Genomic DNA, 21,315 nt, shown 5'->3' on the forward strand with positions numbered 1-21,315 from the left:
GTTTTCACAACAAACTGTCAGAATAATTATAATAATTGAGTACTATTATATTCTATAGTAGTATTTGTCATGTAAAATCACATTAGTGTAGTTGAGAGCCAATAGAATATGAATAAAAAAAGAGCAATATTTGTGGCATGCAACATCACAATCCCCTTAAAGACGAGAGGTTCTGCTAATAGAGGAGAACTCATGACTCACATTTACTGTAAATTAAAGTACTTAGGAAATTCAAAGTAATTGCTGAGCAAACCCAGGTTGAATACAGAAAACAAGACAGAGTGGGCTGCAGTAAGAGACAAGGCTCCATATTAGCAGTCAGGAACCTGCTAGTTTTACCGTCCAGCAGCGCCACCTGGTGGTGTTTAAAACTACTCACTCAGAATCTGGAAACAGAGAATTATCAATACTCACAAAGCTGGAAGAAGTACTCAGATCTTTTACATACAAGTAGCAATACCACAGTGTAAAAATACTGTCACCAGTAAATGTCCTGCATTCAAAACCTTATTAAGTATTAACGTCAAGTTATAAGTACCAAAAGTGAAAGTACTCATTATGCAGGATTGATTTATTGATATATATATATATATAATAATATAATCATTGGATTTAGTCAGTGATCCATTAATGTGTACTTAAATGTTGTAGCTGGTTAAGGTTGAGCAGATTTCAGATACTTAATATATTGATAATATATAACAATACATTATAATTTATTAGTTGATTGATTAGTTTTGTAATAAATCTGCTCAGTAACTAGTAACTACATGTGTGAAAAAAATATAGGAGTACAAGTACCTCAACAATGCATCTATGTACAGTACTTTAGTAAATGTACTTACTTTCCATCACTGTACTCATATTGTTAAATATAATAAAGGAAATGTAAAGTGCACGATAAGAGTACAAAACATTAACACATCCTTAGAGATATTTTGGTACCCTTTGTAAAGGATTTATAAGTTGTAACTAATGTTGGCTTTATTATTATTAATAAATAATTTACTAATGTTTTATATATTAGTTATAAACCATCACACACAGTCATGTATGACATTGTATTAGCATAGTCATTACCATAGTCTAGAAGTGAGAATTAGATAGATGTAAATGTGTTGGAAAAACCGGCACAACTCAACAGTAGACTTAGTTTGTTTTATTTAAAAAGTAAAACAACAAATGTAAATAAAAAAATACATGTTTTTGAGCTCAGCATAAGTAGAAAAACAGGAAAACCTGGTGCGATGGCTGCACGGGTGCTGAGAGTTAAACCCTTGCTTAAGCAGAACAAAATATAACTCAGAACATTGAAACCTGATTTGAAAAAAAATATATATATCTAATAAGGGTGTGTCCTTGTTGAGGACGCTTATACATTCTAAAGAAAAGTACAGCGGTCGGGCTCGTGTACTGAACTTTGTCGAGTCACAAAGGTAAACTGAATGCTAGCAGTTTAGCTAATCTCTTCTTAGGACAAACCTGTTGATTCACAAATGCGGCATGCTAAAAAAAAATAAAAATAAAATGTAATCCTACAAAACAATATTGCCAGCTCAGGGCCACGCCATGATACAACGGTTCATTGCTACAGTGTATTGTTTTCATCCCTGTGCTGGTGTTTGATTTTTGGTTTGTTCAAAAGACCCTGGTTCCCCATTCAAACTCAAGAGTTTGACAAAGTAAAGAGTGACACATCATTATGTATTTGTTATTGCTGGCGAAAGGAGTTGGGTGTTAGCTACTTTGTGTCTCAATAAGATGGCATTCTTGTGTGTAACTTAACACACGTAAAAAGGTACAACAGTGTCATTCAGGTTGTGTTACACATTCTACTGGCAAGATTTTTCCCCACTGTCAATTTATGAATGCCACGCAGATGGAGAAAGAGACAAACCACCCTGTGCCTGCACCATTTTCTTTTGAAAAAGACTTTTCTGTGTCACTGTTGAGCCACCAGGGAGAGAAAACGCAGAGGGAATCAATTACCAGGAGGCAACTCAGTCTCCATCTCACATTTGACGTACTGAAAAATGTTGGAGAAAAAAAGCATCAGTAGAAAGCTCCACTAACTACCACTCGTGCAAATGTCCATACACACTCACACACACATATACTCTTATGTACTCAATCAGCGGGCCTCCTGCAAACCTACACAGGCCACAAGTGAGGACAGATAATTCAATGCCCACCCCGGCATGCATCTCTTATCTTCCCTCTTACTTTCACATCCTTCACCTTACTGTCGGGTTCAATATTGAACCACAACAAAAAGGTTTCTGCTCAAAAATCTGGCTCTATGATTTCTGATCATGTGGGTACACAAAACAAAGAAACGGTGGAGAAAAAAAAATAAATTTGAAATCCTAACGGACACCATAGTAAGGGTTAAAATGGAAGAACACATACAAGTGTCATTTGGTAAATAAGAGAGGAGACACGAGTAAAAATGGTGCTCACAGGCCATTCATCCTGGTTCAGTGAAAACAAACCCTTTTTCCTCAACAGACACGTATCGTCTGTGTTTAAGTCGGCACACGTATTTGGGATGTGACCCCTGAAAAGCTAAGGCCCTGAGCATTCATGATGACGTATTGAAAGAACGTTTGGGTGGGGTTATTCCCAACAAGGCAACCCCCCTTCACACTGCTTCTGTCAAATAAACGAGTGAACCTGAATCTGCTGAAGTCCAAATAATCCACTCACTCGTAGAGTAAACCCAAAGTCAAAGCAGGCCGATTGGGCAGCCTAGTCCACTTTGCGACATCAGTGGAGAGACAGAGAGCAACAGAGAGGAGGAGGAGGGACAGACATCAGTGGAAACAGGCTCGATAACAGACGTAAGCACCGAGAGCCAGGGCCGTGCACAGGCACACGTTGGTTAGTAGAGGGGACCACGTCCCCGGCACCGGAGAGCGTTCCTTTGGCGGCTCCACTGCCAACTCCTGCTCCTCCGTCTCCTGCTGCTGGGATTTCATTGGAGCTTTGGAGTCGTGATCTTCCATTCCGATGTGGCCATGGAGCTGATCAGCACCGTCAGGAGGAGGCTCGGGTGCAGCAATGTTCCTCTTTCGCAGCTCCGGCTCTTGTGAGGACCTGAGTAGAGGAGAGCAGAGTAAAGCTTTAACGTTCCCAAGCAACTTGGTTTTTAAGTTTGAAAGTAAACTAGTAGTTGAGTGCCCTCCAAAACCCGACCAAATAACATTATTTGGATGATTACCCGAGACTGCGGATCTCCGTCTGTTTGATGATCTCATCATTTTCGGGAAAGAAGGACGGCTCAACTTTGCCGTTTTGAGGGTCTCTAGGAGGAGGAAGAGGAGGCGGGGGGGTGAACTCTGGAGGGTCCTCTTCCTCGTTTGATTTCTCTTTCAAGGACTCCTTGAGGAAAAAACAAAATACTTTTATTTGCAAAAATACTTTCATAAAAACAATTTGTACTTAACATAACACCCAATTGATGAATTCCTTAAATTGAAAAGAAGATGAACTGGAGGAGGGAGGACTCGCCTGCAGAGATGTGTCTCCCTTGATATACTTGGCACCTTCAATGACGGCTAGGTAGGAGAATCGAAGTTGATCTGCTGTCTGAATCAAGCCCATGCGATAGCGTCGCATCTCCAGCAGCACGTCACGAATACGCACTGAAGACGGGTCCTTACGGCTGGACATCTACGCAACACAGCAAAAACATTTCGTACACAACAGTCTCGAGTCATAACTATAATTGTGGAGTTCTACAGCTACTTGAGTCAGACCGTTTACAGTCTTCATGACTGGTTGCTCGTAACAATGATCAAGGAATTTAGTCTTATTCTATTTCTGCAGACATGATAGGTATGACATCATGATGTCATAATAGCAGAGCTCTGTACAGACCAATAACAGGCACGTGTCCACGAGACAAAAGGTCCCAGAGCGTCCGATGCCGGCGCTGCAGTGCACCACCACTGGTCCCTGGTCGGAATTCAGGCAACCCGACTTCTGCACCTTGAACAGGAAGTTAAGGAAGGAGGCCGGAGACTCTGGTACCCCAAAGTCAGGCCAGGTGGTGTAGTGAAAATGTAAAACCTCACGAGTCTCATTAGTCTGGAAAGGAAGATAAGACGTGGAAGGAAAAATTAAAAGATTATAGAAGAGACCAGGACGGAGGCACGGAGTATTAAAAGGCTGAAAGCATGTCTACTTTAAACTTACCGACAGATTTTCCAGCTCCAGCTCACGGACTGTGTAGTACGACTTGATCTCTTCTGACATGAGGCTGAGCTTGAAATTGGCATCTTCAAAGACAGCATCTCTCTCCTCTCTGTGTGGCCAATATTGGGCACATTTGACCTAAAACCAAAACAAAGGGGGGGGGGGGGGGGCACATTACACATAACCCAAAGACAAAAGCAATGATGTCATGGGGGCAAACAATCGAGTGAGGAAAGAAGCCACCGCTCACAGATCCTTTCTCTATGACTCGGTTCAGCATCACGACAGCGCGGGTCCTCTGCTCCCACACCATCTCCCAGAAGTTGCCACATGTATTTGGAAGGGGTCCCTGAAAGAGAGGATTTTATTCTCAGTATAAGTAAATAAAAACAGTGCATCTATTCAAAGATCTCAGCAAAGCATTTGTTATCGCTGAGCATACCAATTCCTCCTGTGAAGATTATTTTAAAATATGGCTTTATTATACTGCCTTTTATTATCTTTCTATACACCAGCCTCCACTTGTGCGTTCCCACAGGAGGATTTGGTCATTGACACATGCATTAATAATCAGCCTATAAACCATTAGTTAAATGTTTTCACACTCAGTTTATTAAGTACAGCGGCAATAAATCTAAACTTCATGAAGGTTATCATCTGTTTTTATTCAAACTGTTCTAGAGATGTCGACTTTATGAACATTTTGGAGGATGTAGTTTGTAGCGTGTTGTACCGACAGGTGTTTCTATTAATTTGTCCACCACATATGCATCAATGAAGGCAGGCTAAATCTCTCTGACTTCATAATGAAGTCCTCCCTTGCATGCTTCAAAGCACAGGCAGCACTACCGCCCATTTCCTTACGCATACTTGCATCATGGTTGTTCAAAAGTATAAATAGATATCGTCTAATCTCATATAATAATAGTAATAAGTGGTATGTTTTCTGAATATGGGTGGATCATTGCTGTACAGAGGAGTGTGCTGAGTCTTGCTTACCTGAGTGAGGATATACTTCCTCTGTGCCTCTTCTACCGTTATTAGGCTGGCATTAATGTAGTCATTGGTTCCCAGCTGCAGACATATTCTGCTGTGGTCAACTTAGGAGAGGATGAAAAGAAGAAACATGAAAATAAGCTTGTATGTTTCCAACATGTCACCACCCCTCAGGGGACGACAGATCAGCCCGACACAGCTGCTGGGAACACGTGACGAGTCTGTCTTTGACGTCAAACTGTTGTTGATACATCCACTGAAAGAGCATTTAAGTTAAGCATTTAACATAACTTATGTTAGCATTTAACATTTAACATTTAACATTTAACATTTAACATTTAACTTATGTTAGCATTTAACATATGTTAGCATTTAACATAACTTAAGCATTTAAGTTAAACGGCATGAACAAGTTACAGGATACAGATTTTCAAACGTTTACACACTTGACGGCACACACACAGTAAGTATTTGCATAAATGATTCAGTGTGAAAAAGAGGAAGCAACATTCAGCTGTGGCATTGTGACGTTGCAGAAAAAAAACATTCTGGTGAATAATGATTCATTTGAAACACTGAATAGTTATTCTCACATGAAAAGACAAACCTGTAGTTCAAAGCAGTGGGTCTGTGGGGCTAGCTGAGCATTAAATATATATAATAACAATTAAATGTATTTAAATGTTTCTTATGTTTACAAAGTGCTTGAAGGAATAAAATCTACTGAGATATGTACCGACGGGTGATCAACTCTAACTTGATGAAAAGTGTTTTAAACTTGTCCGACTGTATTGTTGGTTTAAGATTATTGGAACAAATTGGTGTAGTTAATTTCCTCCCGTTTCTTTTGTCTCGGTACTCATGTGTTTAATTATTTGTCTAGTCTGGAATATGGGAGCAAATGTTCTGTTGCGCTGACCCGGTACATTCACTCTGATGTTGTTAAATGTCATTGACGATCACATAAAAGCCAGCCTGAACAAGTTGGTTTTAATTAAAGATGATTATCATGTTGCCGTACCAACATGTACAATTAACAACCGTAATAAATTCACAGTAAAGAGGCCAAAAGTTATGAACTGGAAGTCACGTCTTTTATGACGTCGATCCCCAGTGATGCAACCCTCTGCCTATTGTGTAATACTGACATTGTGTTATTTCAAATGACTGAGGTCAAACAGCAGTAAGCCGTTTGTATAACACTCCACTGAGGAAGACTCTGTTGATGCTGCTGCTGTAACTTCAAACAATAACTCACCACTGGCTGATGTTTCAACATGAACTAGCAGATTACAGGGCGGTCATCCATTTAAAGGAATGTTTTAAACATCGGAATCTGCTCCGTTCGGTGCGATCAGACAGAAGAGCTACTTACACGGGCTAACGTCTCTGTAGCGGTTCCGGTTCTTGTTTTCAGGCAATTTGGCAACTTTGCACGGGAGTTCACATGACTGCTGGCGAATCTCCTGTGGCAGAATAAAAAAAAATATATAGAGTAACATTAACATAACATCAAAGGTCTGATGTAACATGTTGCAGACTGTGTCTCCATGGCTGTTGGATGCTTTAAGCTGAATACTGTAATGGATCTTGAGGGGAGGGGGGGAGGGGGCTGCTTCCTTTATTGAAAACATTTCTATGAATTCTAAAAACAATTCCAACCCCCTGAAAGTGTCATACTCGTGTGTGTGTGTGTGTCATGAACATTGTAATGCACCCACATGACTGAATAAACTGTGAAGATATAATAATAACACCTGATCCACACCGAGTTGTAATTAATGGATTTTTTTGTGTAATAAACTGTGCAACCCATAAAGAAAGAATCCGAGGAAGTGATGGAAGTACGTTTACTCAATCCTGTACTTAAGTACAGTTTTGAGGTACTTTTACCTTATTTGAGTATTTCCATCTCACACTAGGCCCAACTAACCTGTTTATACTCCACTACAATTTGGAAGCCAATAACATACTTTTTACTGCACTACATTTATTTGTTTACATTAGTTACTTTGCAGATTCCTGTTATAAATATAGAATATGAACCAACCAATGTATTATGATGCATTATTAAAGGTTAAACTACCCAGATGTATATAAAGTAGTTGAAATTATCTCCACATGTACCGGCTGCAACATCGGTGATGTTTACACATTAATCCATCAATAATCATAATCCGGTTACATATTATTCTTAAGTAAGTCATACTACATGATGAGTACTTTAATGTTCGGTACTGCAAGTATATTATGATGATAATACTTTAGTAATTTTGAATGCAGGACTTTTTTTGCAACACAATATTTTTTCAACTGTGGAATTGCTGCTTTTTCTCAAGTAAAAAATCTGAGTACTTTTTTCCAACACGGACTCGAAGTACAATTTGTATTAAATGTACAATAATATAACAGTTTGGTGATGGGGGAGGGGGGTGCTTGAGACCCAGGCAGACACATCAATCATCGGATTGATCCGAGCAGGCGGAACACGGACTTAAAACAAACATTAAACGGTCGCTCCGCTGCTGCACACTCGTGTGCATTGGCTATAATGTGGCCTAAAAAGCGGCCACTAAAGCTCCACTAACAGTCCGTTTCCACCTTGATCGTGCCGGAGAGGTCCTACCTGGTAGATGGCGGTCCAACTCCCGTTTTCATCGATTTCCCGAAACTCGGCTTCCATTGCTGACAGTCCAGCTGCCACTCCTTCTTCTTCTTCTCCTTCTTCTTCTCCTTCTCCAGAAATGTACAACCGCAGCTCCCCGGCGGTTAAACAATCTGTACTCGAACACTGTCCCGCAGTAACTGCTAATTGTTCCGTCAATATCCTGTAATTCTCAGTACGACGGCATAGATTACCGTGTTACCTCCGTCGGCCTGGTGTTAGCGGAAACACGCCGCTGGCTCCTCCCACACCGAGCAGCCGCCGGTGGCTAAAAAAGAGCAGTGTGTATGTTTAAGAGTTTATAATCCGCACCGGGTTTTCCGGGTGTACATCGGGATTTTAAAATCCTCATAAAACCAGAATTGTGTAACTTTATTCGTGAGAAATAGTCACTTTACCGATTCTAACGGCAGCTGCACGGGCAGACCAGTGAACACGAGCGGAAGTCGTCTTGTGTGTGTGTGTGGAACGTGACGCGTCCGGCTCCGCGAGCGCGCGCGCGTACACTCACGTAATGGTCTGTTTACGTCCAATCTGTGGAGTCTCTGCTGCTGTGACCTGCTGCAGTTTACTCAACGAAATGTTCTAGCTGGTTAAAACTCGTGACCGGGGATGATATGATATTATTTTTTGGGGCGTTTTAGACTTAAATGTCTTTGAGCAGGCGGCGCACAGTGTGACCCACCAAAGGTCACCATGGATTAGCTGTAGTTCAGTGGCTTCTCTCCACAGTGTGACTGACAGCAGGAGCTGGGACAAGGGACTTTGGTGCTACTAACGTTAGCTAGCAACGCAACTCAGCTAGACGTTTTGAGTCAGCGTTACTGCTGCGACAGGTACTATACACATCCTTGACAAGTTCTTCTGTGTGTGTCGCTTCATATGTTGTCCTCTGGCCGTCGGCTCACTTTACGTGCCTGTGTTTTCCTAGTTGTTGTCTAGCGTTGGCGTTAGCCCTCAGCTGTCGCTGGCTGCTGCTTGCTAATGTGTAGCTGTAGTTATTGCCTCCCAGTGGTGGAAAAAGTATTCAAATCTTTTAACGGTAAGTTGCATTAGCAATACCACAATGCCAAATTACTCACTTCAAAGTTAAAGTCCTGCATTCAAAAATGTCGGTAAAGTAACAACTCAATTATTAGCATACAATATATATTTATTTATGTATCTAAATTGTAAGTATTGAGATTGTTTTTATTAGTTTTCCATATGATTTGCAAGAAGAAAATCTCACAAATTGGAAATACTCAAATTAAGCACCAATACCTCTAAACAGTACTGATGTTCAGTACTTGAATATACTTCCATCTTTGTTTCTCGGGCTTTCTAACTTGTCACACCTAAAAACTATCCATTGTTTTTGTCAGCATGCAACACAGGCTTGAATCTTAGACACACATTTAATGCACACATATACACGCACACACTCACCAAAGGATGACAGATACAGTGGCTCTGATAAATATGTGTTGTGACGATCATTCAAAACAAAGCTTATCTATCTATTTTAGATTCCTGGAGTAGTTTGAGATCCTTGAGAGATTGTCAGGGCAGCATGGCTCCCAAAGACATCATGACCAACTCCCACGCCAAATCCATCCTCAACGCCATGAACTCACTTCGCAAGAGCAACACGCTCTGTGACATCACTCTGAGGGTGGAGAACACAGACTTTCCCGCTCACCGGATCGTCTTGGCCGCCTGCAGTGACTACTTCTGTGCCATGTTCACCAGTGAGGTAATACTAGAACTGTTCTGAGTGCTTAGAAATATGTTGACTTGTGACTATTATTTACCTCTACAGGGAAAGTTACATAAGAATTAAGAGTAGAACGATATCTATTCTCAGGCACGGAAAAGGTAAGTAAAGTGAAGTGAAGTAAATTTTTATTTTTGCAGTCCACAAAAGTTACCTCAAGAGCTGTACAGCATATTGCATCCTCTGTCCCTCGAACTCCTGATTCGGAAAAAGGAAAAACTCTCCCCATAATGAACTTTAACAAGAAAAAAAATGAAAGTAACCCCCGTAAGAGCAGCTGAGAAGAGATCCTTCACACATGCAACAGATGTCGTGGACACAGAATAGACCAACAAGTAAAATGACAGTATAGACAATCAGGATGACAAAAACATAGATAGTAAACACATATGAAGAATAAGGCAGTGTTTGTCTTTACTGAAACAACACAGTTAACGAGACAGTTCTAGATAATACCCGATGCAGATTACTAATCCCTAAATGAGACGTTTCTTGTCATCGTACCTGACTCTGTTTTTGTGGCCCTGCAGCTTGCAGAGAAGGGGAAGTCTTTTGTGGACATTCAGGGGCTGACTGCAGCGACTATGGAGATCTTGTTGGACTTTGTGTACACAGAGACGGTGCTAGTCACAGTGGAGAACGTACAAGAACTGCTCCCTGCAGCGTGCTTACTGCAGCTCAAAGGTAGGTTCAGAAGTGTCGGCCATACCTTCATTTGAGAAGTGTGTGTGTGTGTGTGTGTGTGTGTGTGTGTGTGCTCAAGACAGCTGATATCGTTGTGAGTATAGGCAGAGGGTATCTGCAGAACTTGTCAAGCATTTAATTCAGTTTCCCCAAATAAAAAGTCTTAGAGAGTATTAAAAGGTAGTTTTATTGTTACGACAGCATGATGTGTTTGTAGGAGGTTGTTTAGTCCTTTTTAGTGGAGTCTCAGTCTGCACCATCAGACCTGTAGCAAACCAGGGAGTACATTGTCAAATATAACTGTTTTAACAAAAACTTATCTTAAAACAGGTCTATGTGTTGCATCTATGTGTTCTTTAAAAAGTCTTAACTTATTGAATGACTTTATCAAACGTGTCTTTGTTTTCCTCAGGCGTGAAACGAGCGTGTTGTGATTTTTTGGAGGGTCAGCTCGATCCAACCAACTGCCTGGGTATTCGGGACTTTGCAGAAACTCACAATTGCCTCGACCTGATGCAGGCGGCCGAGCTCTTCTCCCAGAAGCATTTCTCTGAGGTGGTTCAGCACGAGGAGTACATGCTGCTCAGCCAGACAGAAGTTGAAAAGCTCATAAAATGTGATGAAATCCAGGTATGAAAACCGGATGTTTTAAAACCTTATTGTCAGTTGTAGCGTGGAGGCTGCTTGATCTGTTGTCAATGAGTACTTTAGAGAACTATATGTTATTTGAAATACCTGAAACCACAACTGTTATGGTTAGAATTGGTGTTAACATGTCTGAAAAGCAACTCGACTAAAATAATTTAGTGTCAACTGACTTTCACAGCTTTCTTATTGTCTTTCAAACAACTGAGTGTGAAAAGAGAAGAGCAAGCACCAACCTGCTGTAGTCTCAGTCAGCCCCCCCCCCCTTAATTCCTTTCACTTTTGTGGATTGCGCTGACAAAGAAGTTGCAGTGAAGAAAACCTGATGCCTTGTTCTCAGGGAATTCCTGTTTCCAACCACACACCTTGCTTTGTTAAAACATAGTTATTATCATAGAGCTGATTTATACATCATCACATCTCTCTCGTAGTTCCTCCTGTCATTTCTGTTGTTTTTAGAATAAATCTAGAGACCATACATGGAAATCCCTGTCACGCATAATTTGACCTCAGTAAAACTTTGTGTCGTCTTCCTCACGTGAGGAATTCATGGCTTGTTTAAACCTACAGCAGACTGCATTGTTGCACGTTGTGTCTTTGCAAGAGTGGCTGCATCACAAATGAATATTGTGCAACATCTTTAACCTGCAGTTTGTCAGCGAGGTGTTTGATTAATATGTGTATTTACAGGCTTAAATGTAGCTGTAACTCCTCATGACTGTATGTGCTGTCTGTATGCAGGTGGACTCAGAGGAGCCTGTGTTTGAAGCCGTGTTGAACTGGGTCAAACACAACCGGAAAGAGCGAGAGCCCTACCTGCCAGACTTGCTCCAGTTTGTCCGAATGCCGCTCCTGACCCCCCGCTACATCACGGATGTCATTGATGCCGAGGTGAGCCAGGCGACAATGTAATCGCACGCCAAGCGTGGATTATGTGTTGGAAGTATTTATCACAGATACCACCATAATTATGCACGTTTCGACATGTTGCAGCCCCTCATTCGGTGTAGCCTGCCGTGTCGAGACCTTGTTGATGAAGCCAAGAAATTCCACTTAAGACCGGAGCTGAGGAGTGAGATGCAGGGCCCACGCACACAAGCTAGATTAGGTGGGAATCCTTTAGAAGCAGTTTCGCTATAAGCTTGTCTCCTATATAACTGCTCTGTAATCAACACGGATAGTAAAAGTGATTTATGGTTTTTTTTTCAGGTGCCAAAGAAGTCCTGTTGGTTATAGGCGGTTTTGGCAGCCAGCAATCGCCAATAGACATAGTTGAGAAATATGATCCGAAAACACAAGAATGGAGCTCCCTTCCTGTAAGTATTGAATATTTCAAAGAGAGCATTGTGATGTTTTTTTTATCCCAGTGGGTGTGACTAATACAGACAGGTGTGTCTTGATTAGAACATTGCACGGAAAAGGCGTTACGTCGCCACGGTGTCTCTCCACGACCGAGTGTATGTGATCGGAGGCTACGACGGCCGGTCGAGGCTCAGCTCCGTGGAGTGCCTGGACTACACCGCGGACGAGGACGGTGTTTGGTACACCGTCGCCACCATGAATGTGCGCCGTGGCCTCGCTGGAGCCACGACACTCGGAGGTGAGCGTGTTTCTGTTCGATCGATTTGTATGGTTTCTCATCTCTCAGAAAGGTACATACTATTTTGCTTCTATTCACGGCAGACATGATCTATGTTGCCGGTGGCTTCGATGGCAGCCGGCGTCACACCAGCATGGAGCGATACGACCCAAACATTGACCAGTGGAGCATGCTGGGAGATATGCAGACAGCTAGAGAAGGAGCTGGTCTAGTGGTGGCAAGTGGACTTATATACTGTCTAGGTATGGACAGATAATGTTTTATAACTTTGACTGAGATAATATTAATCCAAAGAGAAGGGTTAGAGTTTGGGTTAGCCATTCTATCATAAAAGTGAAACAGGAAATGATACCATTAAAGCGAACATAAATCCCGGACTCATGTAGCTTCACATTCTCTTCCTACTCTCGTCTGTCAGGCGCTTCAAAGCTCTAAAATTAATTTCTCCAAAAGTAAACTTGTTAAGTAAAATTCTTGATAGGTGATTCAGTTCATCTGTCTATAGACTTGTCCATTACACTTTTTTACATTTTCCTTGTATTTCCTCACAGGTGGATATGATGGACTAAATATCCTGAACTCAGTGGAGCGGTACGACCCGCACACGGGCCACTGGACAAGTGTCACACCTATGGCCACCAAGCGGTCAGGTAGGTAAGAAAACAGAATGCAGTGAAGTATTCCAGCTCACTGTGTGCTGCTGCTGTTTGTCTGAGACCTTCCTACTGCTTTCAGGCGCTGGTGTGGCTTTACTCAACGACCACATCTATGTGGTGGGAGGCTTTGATGGTGTTTCACACCTCGACTCTGTCGAGGTCTACAACATCAGAACAGACTATTGGACCACTGTAGCCAGTATGACGACTCCTCGGTGTTACGTAGGAGCGACCGTCCTCAGAGGACGTCTCTACGCCATCGCCGGGTGAGAAAGGATGTCCCTCTTTCTGTGACACTGGGTTTAAAGGATAATCTCAGTATAAACCTCACATGCTGCAGGAAAAACCCTGACCCGGCTAGAATTGTGACGCTATCCCTTAAGATCTTTAAGTGTATTCTAACACTTTTATCTGATTCTCTTGTTATCTGATAACTCATCAAGTGTATCTGGATACCTATAATTGTGGCACATCATTCTCGACTGAGCAGTGCTGATTATCTGTTTGTCTCACATCTCTCTGTCTCTAGATATGATGGGAACTCTCTCCTCAGCAGCATTGAATGTTACGACCCGGTCGTCGACTCCTGGGAGGTCGTCACCTCGATGGCGACGCAGCGATGCGACGCAGGCGTCTGTGTTCTACGAGAAAAGTGATCTTTGCCGAGAACCACAAGAGGAAAAAGCAGACGGGGGTGGACAGGCAGCTAGACTTTGCTAAAATGCCACTAAATACAGAGCCAAACAAAGGGAGATGTTTGATCGCCAGTATGCAAATGTTTACTCTCAAAAAAGGAGAATAGGTGCAGCCGTTTGGGCTGCCTTATCTGACGGACGGTCAACCCTGCGACAGACGGACTGTGCGACAGAGATCGGGGGTAGAGTTCACCTCAAAAGAGGCCTCCGACGAGCCCATCGCCACTTGCATGACTCTTCGGTGGTACTTGTTGCTGTCGTTACCTGTGAGATTATTTTTTCAGTTTGTCTTCAAAGTGCAATATATTTCTACTCATCAGAAACACAGAAAAAGATGGAGTTGATGTCGACTCCGGTTGCTGCTATATGCCTTATGACTTTGGCCTCCATCAACCAGTGAACATCCGTGTTGCCTCCCATGTGACTCTGATGACAGTCACAGCACATCGGCTTATTATCGAGTGTACTCATTTAGCGTTTGCGAGGTCATTAATGGGTCAGTAATTCAACCCTTTTTGTAATTCCTTCTGTAAACAGTGCTTTTAGATCGAAATCGCTTTCATACAGAAGGTTTAATACTTATCGTTGCTCTCAAAATATATATTTAGAGATCAATATTGTTTTAGAAAATGACTGAATTGTACCAGTTGACTTTGATTATTTTGTCCCTAAAAGATCACAAAAGTAATAAGTATGAGGTGCATGTGATTTTTATTTTTATTTTTTCTTCCTCCGCTTATAAATCTGAAAATGTACGTGTAGGACACGGAGTCCTGACATCATTGTTGCCTGGGAAGTGAATAAACACACTGAGAACTGACGCGTTTCCTCCTCTCAGTCTGTAAACACCTGATAAGTGATGCAGAGAGACAAAACGCTGTATGTTCGCTTCACACGTCGGCAGCTGAGTCAGTGGCATCACCATCACCATGAGACGAGTCATCGAGCCACTCGGAGCAGCAGATTCAACAAACTAAACCAGGTAGACGTGTTGCATCTCTGTACAATGTGTCCGTTCTAAGAAACGGTAAAAACTGTCCACGTGCCACCGAATCACTAATTAGCCCTCTGATGACGGCTGTATGACAGCATGAGGTTGATATTTGTGGCTCTACTATTGAAATGAAAAGCTATGAAATTTGGTAGAAACATTTATGTTCCCTTCAGATTAAACTCTAATAACTTTTGTGATCCTCTGACGTTTCATTAGGATTTAAAAGAAAGGAAGTTTACACGTTCACCACATAATAAAAGAATAAACACATTTCACCGTCTTCTGTTTTATGTACAGTTTTCAAGATTAAAGGCACAACAGGATGATAATATACAGATATCTGTATATAAGCTATTTTGCTCACTTCTAACTTAAACCCTGCATGATATCAGCAGTGGAAAATAACAACTTGCATCTACTTAAGTGTAATTTGAGGTATTAACATTTAATTATACTTCATATTTCTACACAACTACATTTATTTGACAGCTAAAGTTAGTTACCTTGAAGATTAAACCTATCATCAAAACGAATTCGATTTTCAGAACTTCACAACATTCAGAAATCACGGAAACATCTAAAACATGAGAAATCTGAATAAATACTAAATATTGATTCCATGTCTGTGAAAGTGAGTAAACTTTAATCAAAACCACAAAACTCGTCCTATATTTTTAAGCACCATGTACACCAGATTATTTCAGGGTTCTGTTAAGACATTTCATGGAAAACATTCTGAAATCATCATAGAATGCAAATCAAAATGGGACTTATTTTTTTATGTTTTCTCATTGAACCAATATATGAATTATCTCTCCAACTGTTCTTTCTTTATCCAGTTACAAGACCTCCCAAAGATAAGCGACTAAAACAACATTTAGAGGAGGAGCAGCTTCATGCGAGGGGAAAGTCAAAGTCCTCACCCCTCCCTTTCTCCTAAACCAGCAGAAGCACCGCCGTCGCTCAGACGCACCAGGTGAGTCTGTGTGCAGGTATAAAGAGCGGGACAGAGCAGCGCTGATCGGTGGAGACACGGTACCGGTCCCAGATCGGTCACGAACAAACTGAAGCAAATATGGTAAGATGATTACAATTTATTAGAAATGTGTAAAGAAATGTGTAGTTTGGTTTTTGGTATCGTTGCATCATCAGTACATGCAGCATTTATCTTAAAATGTAAATCTGCACCAGTTTTTAATTACTTTATCTGCAGGGAAGTCTGCTAGATACGAGTTTTATCCAAAACCTCACCAAACCTCTGGCTGCATGGATTTAAAAATGAGAAGTTGTTTGTGTTAACATAGCTACACAAGTTTGTATTATTTATACATCTTGAACTTTGGGTATTATAGTTTAATGAGTTTATAGTCAAAGCATTGGGAGCCCAAAGCTTCTTCATCTTCACCGTCAGACCCTCAGAAGAGCCTCTTATTTTCAAGTTTTGGGATTTTTTTTTTGGTTCGTTTTTTGTAATTGTCTACTCATGTCTTACAAATATCACTCAACAGCGGGAAAAAAAAATCACCTTTGTCTTCAGGGAAAGCTAAATTCTCAACAAGTTCGAACAGGACTGCTGCAGGACCCTAAAGCAGTGAAGTGTTGCCAGATCTGTTTTTGACTTTGTTTACTCTTAACAAATGTAGAAACAGAACACAAATACCATTAATAACACATTTAATCATCAGACCGTTTTACATTTGTGTACACTCAGCTGATGAATATAGCAGTAAGAAAAGGCCATAATTATGTAAATTCCATAAAAAAAAATCTCAAATGAATTTGGTATTTTAAGACTCTAGTGTCTGAATCTCACCAATCTAATCTCACTCACTTGATTTTTTTTCTTTAACCTGACTTTTGAATAAACATTTAAGTTCCATGTCTGTGTCTGCTCCACCAGTAGGTTATCATTTATGTGATTTATTAAAAAGACTTCACAACTATTGGATTGATCGCATGAAGTTGGTGCCAAGAGAATCCATCCTTCTGACTTTGGTTATCCTCTAACTTTCCCTCTAGCGCCATCATCAGGTCAAACTTTAAATGTATTTAATATGTCAATGACCAAATACCTGCAAAACTAATGACATCCCAATCAACCTCAGCAGTACTTTGTGTATTAGCATGCTAACAGCTAAGCTAAGATGCTTTTACATCAGCTCTTCTCATCCACTGGTGGGCCTCAGAGCGCCATCTAGTGGACCGCAGAGGTACTGACAAATGCTTCGATGAAGTTAAACATGCAATTAACAAAGCTAGTTATCTAAATGTGCTCAAGAATTCACGTAAATAAAAATCATAGTAATTAAAAACAACAACATTTGAATATCACCACGTCAACATCACAACACATCATCAGGTAAAGTCGAACGTGCTTCGCTTCAGTTAGCTAACGTTCCCTCGGAGTAAGTGACACAAAAAGCTTTATATATCTTCAAAGCTCTAAAGTGTGTGGTGAGGAAATATGACCCTGAAACAAACCCTAAATTTGGATTCATAATGGCAGGCAGTATATTATTTATTTATTAACAGTACAGTATATTTTTTAGATTTTCTTTTTTGTCATTTATTTGGGAAGATGGTCCTCAGAATTAGTTTTAACAATCATAAGCCGGCCTTAAGTAACAGAAGGTTGAGAAACCCTGCGTTACATAGACATCATACCTCTTGTACATTAGCATGTTAGCGTTTAGCTCTAATCACAGTCTCACAGAGCTGCTGGACTGTAGACCTACAAGAATATTGATTACAGCCGCCTTGAATTCAGTTGTATTTAAATTTCAAATATGAAACCATCATCATTATTCTACTTCATTCAGGTTTATGTTTGCAATAGATGTCTGTGCTTACAAACCATTCATGTTTTGGGGACTGAAAAAGTACCACAATGATTGTTTCACAATATGTTTTATGTTAAAAACGTATCTTCCACCTGTTGTGTTTCTTTCTGTGCAGAGAGAGTGCATCTCTGTCCACGTGGGCCAGGCAGGAGTCCAGATAGGAAACGCCTGCTGGGAGCTCTTCTGCCTCGAGCATGGCGTCGGCCCTGATGGCGTCTTCCTGGACAGTCCTGCAGCACCGAACTCTCGTGAAGACTCGTTCAACACCTTCTTCAACACTGGGAGCTCTGGACGCCATGTTCCTCGAGCCATCTATGTGGACCTGGAGCCCACCGTGGTCGGTGAGTCGTCCTGTGTTTGTGTTTATTTCTATCCTCCTTTATCTCTATTTTTATTACCGTTCCCGTTCGCCTTTCATGTGTGGTCGTCTAGTGCGAGTGCATCTCCATCCACTCGGGCCGTGCAGGTATCGACTGATGGGAACACTGGTATCCAAGCAACCAGTGCACTGGTGACTCCTTTGCCTTTTATTTGGCGCTGCTATAACATTTACAGAAGCGTTGTGTGTAAACAGCAAACTGCAGAGTAGAGTATTAGATCGATTTTAGACAGGACAATATGTCCCTTCAATTTATGTTTGAGATGCTTAAGATTTTAAACACAACACATTTTTTTCCACATTTTTCAATCAAAATCTGCTCAAATACAAGTAATCTAATATTTAACATTTCTGTGATATAGTGAAGCCCTGATCCTGACAAAACACTGTATGAAATATACAAAACATTCAAATACAACAACCCATTCTTTGTAAATCTTCAGATTCAGGGTAAAAAAGCAAAAGTTAGTCATGAGTTGCTCCATCAATTATGGAACCATCAATAATTCAATATGGTTGAAAAGGTCGGTCAAGTTAAACCACGTTGCAGTTGATCTTATTGACCTTTCTGAATGGAAACTTTCTTTTCAGATGAAGTAAGAGTTGGAAAGTACAAAGAGCTTTTCCACCCCGATCAGCTGATCTCTGGAAAGGAGGATGCGGCCAACAACTACGCTCGAGGCCATTACACCGTCGGGAAAGAGATCATTGATGGAGTCATGGAGCGTATTCGTAAAATGGTCAGTGACACCAATAATGATAAACACCTGGTTGGCAATTCACTGGTAATGAGCATCATCATTGTTTGGTTTTGACATTTTTTTTCTGCTCTAGATGACTTTTTAAAGTCTAAAAGTGGAAATAAAGATGCTCTTACAATAATCACAGGTTTATTGCATGAACTTAAAGCTCATACATTAGCTAACATGTGAACTTTCTGCACTACATTAAGCAATATTTTACGAATTACACTCATTCCTTTCTTGCAGAGAGTTAGATGAGAGGATCCTCTCCACTGTCACTGTCCAGTCCAGTGCTAATCTAAGCTAAGCTACCAGGCTGCCTGCTCAAGCTTCATATCTATTTGACAGACATGAGTGGTATCAATCCTCTCATTTAACTCGCTGCAAGAATAAGTGCTTTTTGCTAAACTATTTCTTTAACAGTCTGTGCTGTCCTTCTGTCGCCCCCATCAGACGGACCAGTGCACCGGCCTGCAGGGGTTCCTGGTGTTCCACAGCTTTGGAGGTGGAACCGGCTCTGGTTTCACCTCTCTGCTGATGGAGCGTCTGTCTGTCGACTACGGCAAGAAATCTAAGCTGGAGTTCGCCGTGTACCCAGCTCCCCAGGTGTCCACCGCTGTGGTAGAGCCGTACAACTCCATCCTGACCACCCACACCACCCTGGATCACTCTGACTGTGCCTTCATGGTGGATAACGAGGCCATCTACGATATCTGTCGTCGCAACATGGACATCGAGAGTCCTGGATACGTCAACCTCAACAGATTGATCGGTCAGATTGTGTCCTCCATCACTGCTTCCCTTCGTTTTGACGGCGCCCTCAACGTCGACCTGACGGAGTTCCAGACCAACCTGGTCCCGTTTCCACGTATCCACTTCCCTCTGGTCACCTACTCGCCCATCATCTCTGCTGAGAAGGCGTACCACGAGCAGCTGAGTGTGACCGAGATCACCAGCGCCTGCTTTGAGCCGTCCAATCAGATGGTCAAGTGTGACCCTCGTCACGGCATGTACATGGCGTGCTGCATGCTGTACCGAGGTGATGTCGTCCCTAAGGATGTCAACGCTGCCATCGCAGATATAAAAACCAGACGTTCCATTCAGTTTGTCGATTGGTGCCCAACTGGCTTCAAGGTGAGTAACCTCATGAAGGTAGGAAGTGACGCTTGACATTCTTCATCTTTCTGATCATTCTTTTCGTCTCAACAGGTTGGCATCAACTACCAGCCCCCCACTGTAGTTCCTGGTGGAGACCTGGCCAAGGTCCAGAGGGCCGTGTGCATGCTGAGCAACACCACTGCTATTGCAGAGGCCTGGGCTCGGCTTGACCACAAGTTTGACCTGATGTACGCTAAGCGTGCGTTTGTGCACTGGTATGTGGGTGAGGGTATGGAGGAGGGAGAGTTCTCTGAGGCCAGAGAGGACATGGCAGCTCTGGAGAAGGATTACGAGGAGTTGGGTCGAATGAGCCCCGATTCTGAAAATGACGACGAAGACCAAGAATACTGAACCTTGTGAGGCTGTGACGGCTGCACAGCAGTGATTTGATGATGATTTCATATCTGTTCTGTGTATCTTTTAAACTAGAGTTAACCAAATTAATAATCTTCCTCACTGCCATGTTTTTTTTTTAACATCATGCTTTAGATTAAGAAGACAGACTGCTAAAGTTGTATTTGAACTTTGCTTTGAAATAAAGTTGGACGTGAAACTTGTTAGTGATGCAGATTGTTACAGCGGCCAAAGACGACACGACGTCACCATCTCGTCCCCATTACAAACACATTCAGGGAACACAAGTCTGAAAGGTGGGCATATATTATAATACTTCATCTAACAAATACAGTTTAGTTTAGCTTAGCTTAGTTTAGTTTAGTTTAGTGAGATGAAGGACCGCACAAAATGTTGAAGATAACACAAAAAAGGTCCAAGACTGATTTCCATCGTGGTTCTTGATTTAAAGACGGCGTTGATGGAGGATACCAAGACAACAAAGTACTGTAGTATACATTTGACGTACTTGTGCTTTACTTGAGCAAATCCATATTATGCTACTTTATACTTCTACTCCACTACATTTCAGAGGAAAATATACTTTTTACTTCCTTTCATTTATAATAGTTACTAGTTACTTTTCAGATTACAATTTTACATAAAAATGATACGATCATTTATTAACTATGATGCCCAACAGTATGTGAAGTAGTCAAAATTAGCTCCACATTGGCCAACCAAGTAACAACATTAAAGTACCACTTACATATTAATTCATGAATAATACAACAATACAACATAACACTGGCAGAGGCCATTCTGCACAGTGAGTACTTTTACTTTGATACTTTAAGTACATTCTGTTGCTAAGGTTGGAAAGGAGGAATTTAACTTGCAAAGCAGTATTTTTATAGTGTGATTTTGCTACTTTTACTTAAGTAGGTAATTTAATACATTATCTACATTACATG

At 41.4% G+C, this 21,315-nt stretch overlaps 3 protein-coding genes across 6 annotated transcripts; 2 read left to right on the forward strand and 1 right to left on the reverse strand.

Annotated features, from left to right (window-relative positions):
• Positions 1–1,144: 1,144 nt before the first annotated feature.
• Positions 1,145–8,222, reverse strand: ptpn1 (protein tyrosine phosphatase non-receptor type 1). Its single transcript, XM_076098756.1, has 9 exons — positions 7,820–8,222; positions 6,569–6,659; positions 5,197–5,297; positions 4,448–4,546; positions 4,198–4,335; positions 3,880–4,089; positions 3,511–3,672; positions 3,221–3,381; positions 1,145–3,096 (listed from the first exon to the last, which is right to left on the reverse strand). The coding sequence occupies exons 1-9, from the start codon at positions 7,874–7,876 to the stop codon at positions 2,814–2,816; spliced, it is 1,302 nt and encodes a 433-aa protein (XP_075954871.1). The 5' UTR covers positions 7,877–8,222; the 3' UTR covers positions 1,145–2,813.
• Positions 8,223–8,375: 153 nt separating this feature from the next.
• klhl12 (kelch-like family member 12) lies at positions 8,376–14,714 on the forward strand. 3 transcript variants are annotated; one of them, XM_076098751.1, is made up of 12 exons: positions 8,378–8,694; positions 9,367–9,593; positions 10,145–10,298; positions 10,711–10,928; positions 11,685–11,834; positions 11,937–12,051; positions 12,153–12,259; positions 12,348–12,543; positions 12,627–12,785; positions 13,095–13,193; positions 13,279–13,465; positions 13,729–14,714. In XM_076098751.1, exons 2-12 carry the CDS (start codon positions 9,411–9,413, stop codon positions 13,853–13,855), a joined length of 1,695 nt encoding a protein of 564 aa, XP_075954866.1. In that variant the 5' UTR covers positions 8,378–8,694; positions 9,367–9,410; the 3' UTR covers positions 13,856–14,714. The 3 variants fall into 3 exon arrangements, with proteins under 3 accessions (XP_075954867.1, XP_075954866.1, XP_075954868.1); XM_076098753.1 differs by lacking the exon at positions 8,378–8,694 and adding an exon at positions 8,828–8,900; XM_076098752.1 differs by lacking the exon at positions 13,729–14,714 and having other exon boundaries at positions 8,376–8,694; positions 13,095–13,197; positions 13,279–13,464.
• A 21-nt stretch (positions 14,715–14,735) lies between these two features.
• Positions 14,736–20,565, forward strand: tuba5 (tubulin alpha 5). 2 transcript variants are annotated; one of them, XM_076098755.1, is made up of 6 exons: positions 14,736–14,876; positions 15,728–15,966; positions 17,844–18,069; positions 18,699–18,847; positions 19,304–19,984; positions 20,060–20,565. In XM_076098755.1, exons 2-6 carry the CDS (start codon positions 15,964–15,966, stop codon positions 20,357–20,359), a joined length of 1,359 nt encoding a protein of 452 aa, XP_075954870.1. In that variant the 5' UTR covers positions 14,736–14,876; positions 15,728–15,963; the 3' UTR covers positions 20,360–20,565. The 2 variants fall into 2 exon arrangements, with proteins under 2 accessions (XP_075954870.1, XP_075954869.1); XM_076098754.1 differs by lacking the exons at positions 14,736–14,876; positions 15,728–15,966 and having other exon boundaries at positions 15,979–18,069.
• The last annotated feature ends 750 nt before the right edge of the window (positions 20,566–21,315 follow it).

Source organism: Anarhichas minor, unplaced genomic scaffold (assembly GCF_050575085.1).
Source record: "Anarhichas minor isolate MPS153535 unplaced genomic scaffold, ASM5057508v1 ptg000003l, whole genome shotgun sequence".
In the NCBI taxonomy this organism is placed as follows: domain Eukaryota; kingdom Metazoa; phylum Chordata; class Actinopteri; order Perciformes; family Anarhichadidae; genus Anarhichas; species Anarhichas minor.

What these genes read in the sequence shown, in the direction of transcription:
- ptpn1 (XM_076098756.1), bottom strand. Translation starts at nt 7,876, where the DNA reads ATGGAAGCCGAGTTTCGGGAAATCGATGAAAACGGGAGTTGGACCGCC. An exon ending in TGGACACGTGCCTGTTATTG is followed by an intron (nt 3,673 to 3,879) that starts GTCTGTACAGAG and finishes TGTGTTGCGTAG; the next exon opens with ATGTCCAGCCGTAAGGACCC. An exon ending in ACGGAGATCCGCAGTCTCGG is followed by an intron (nt 3,097 to 3,220) that starts GTAATCATCCAA and finishes TCCTCTACTCAG; the next exon opens with GTCCTCACAAGAGCCGGAGC.
- tuba5 (XM_076098754.1), top strand. Translation starts at nt 17,712, where the DNA reads ATGTTTGCAATAGATGTCTGTGCTTACAAACCATTCATGTTTTGGGGA. An exon ending in TGGAGCGTATTCGTAAAATG is followed by an intron (nt 18,848 to 19,303) that starts GTCAGTGACACC and finishes CGCCCCCATCAG; the next exon opens with ACGGACCAGTGCACCGGCCT. An exon ending in GGTGCCCAACTGGCTTCAAG is followed by an intron (nt 19,985 to 20,059) that starts GTGAGTAACCTC and finishes TCGTCTCAACAG; the next exon opens with GTTGGCATCAACTACCAGCC.
- klhl12 (XM_076098753.1), top strand. Translation starts at nt 8,843, where the DNA reads ATGTGTAGCTGTAGTTATTGCCTCCCAGTGGTGGAAAAAGTATTCAAA. An exon ending in GTGCCATGTTCACCAGTGAG is followed by an intron (nt 9,594 to 10,144) that starts GTAATACTAGAA and finishes GTGGCCCTGCAG; the next exon opens with CTTGCAGAGAAGGGGAAGTC. An exon ending in TAAAATGTGATGAAATCCAG is followed by an intron (nt 10,929 to 11,684) that starts GTATGAAAACCG and finishes GTCTGTATGCAG; the next exon opens with GTGGACTCAGAGGAGCCTGT.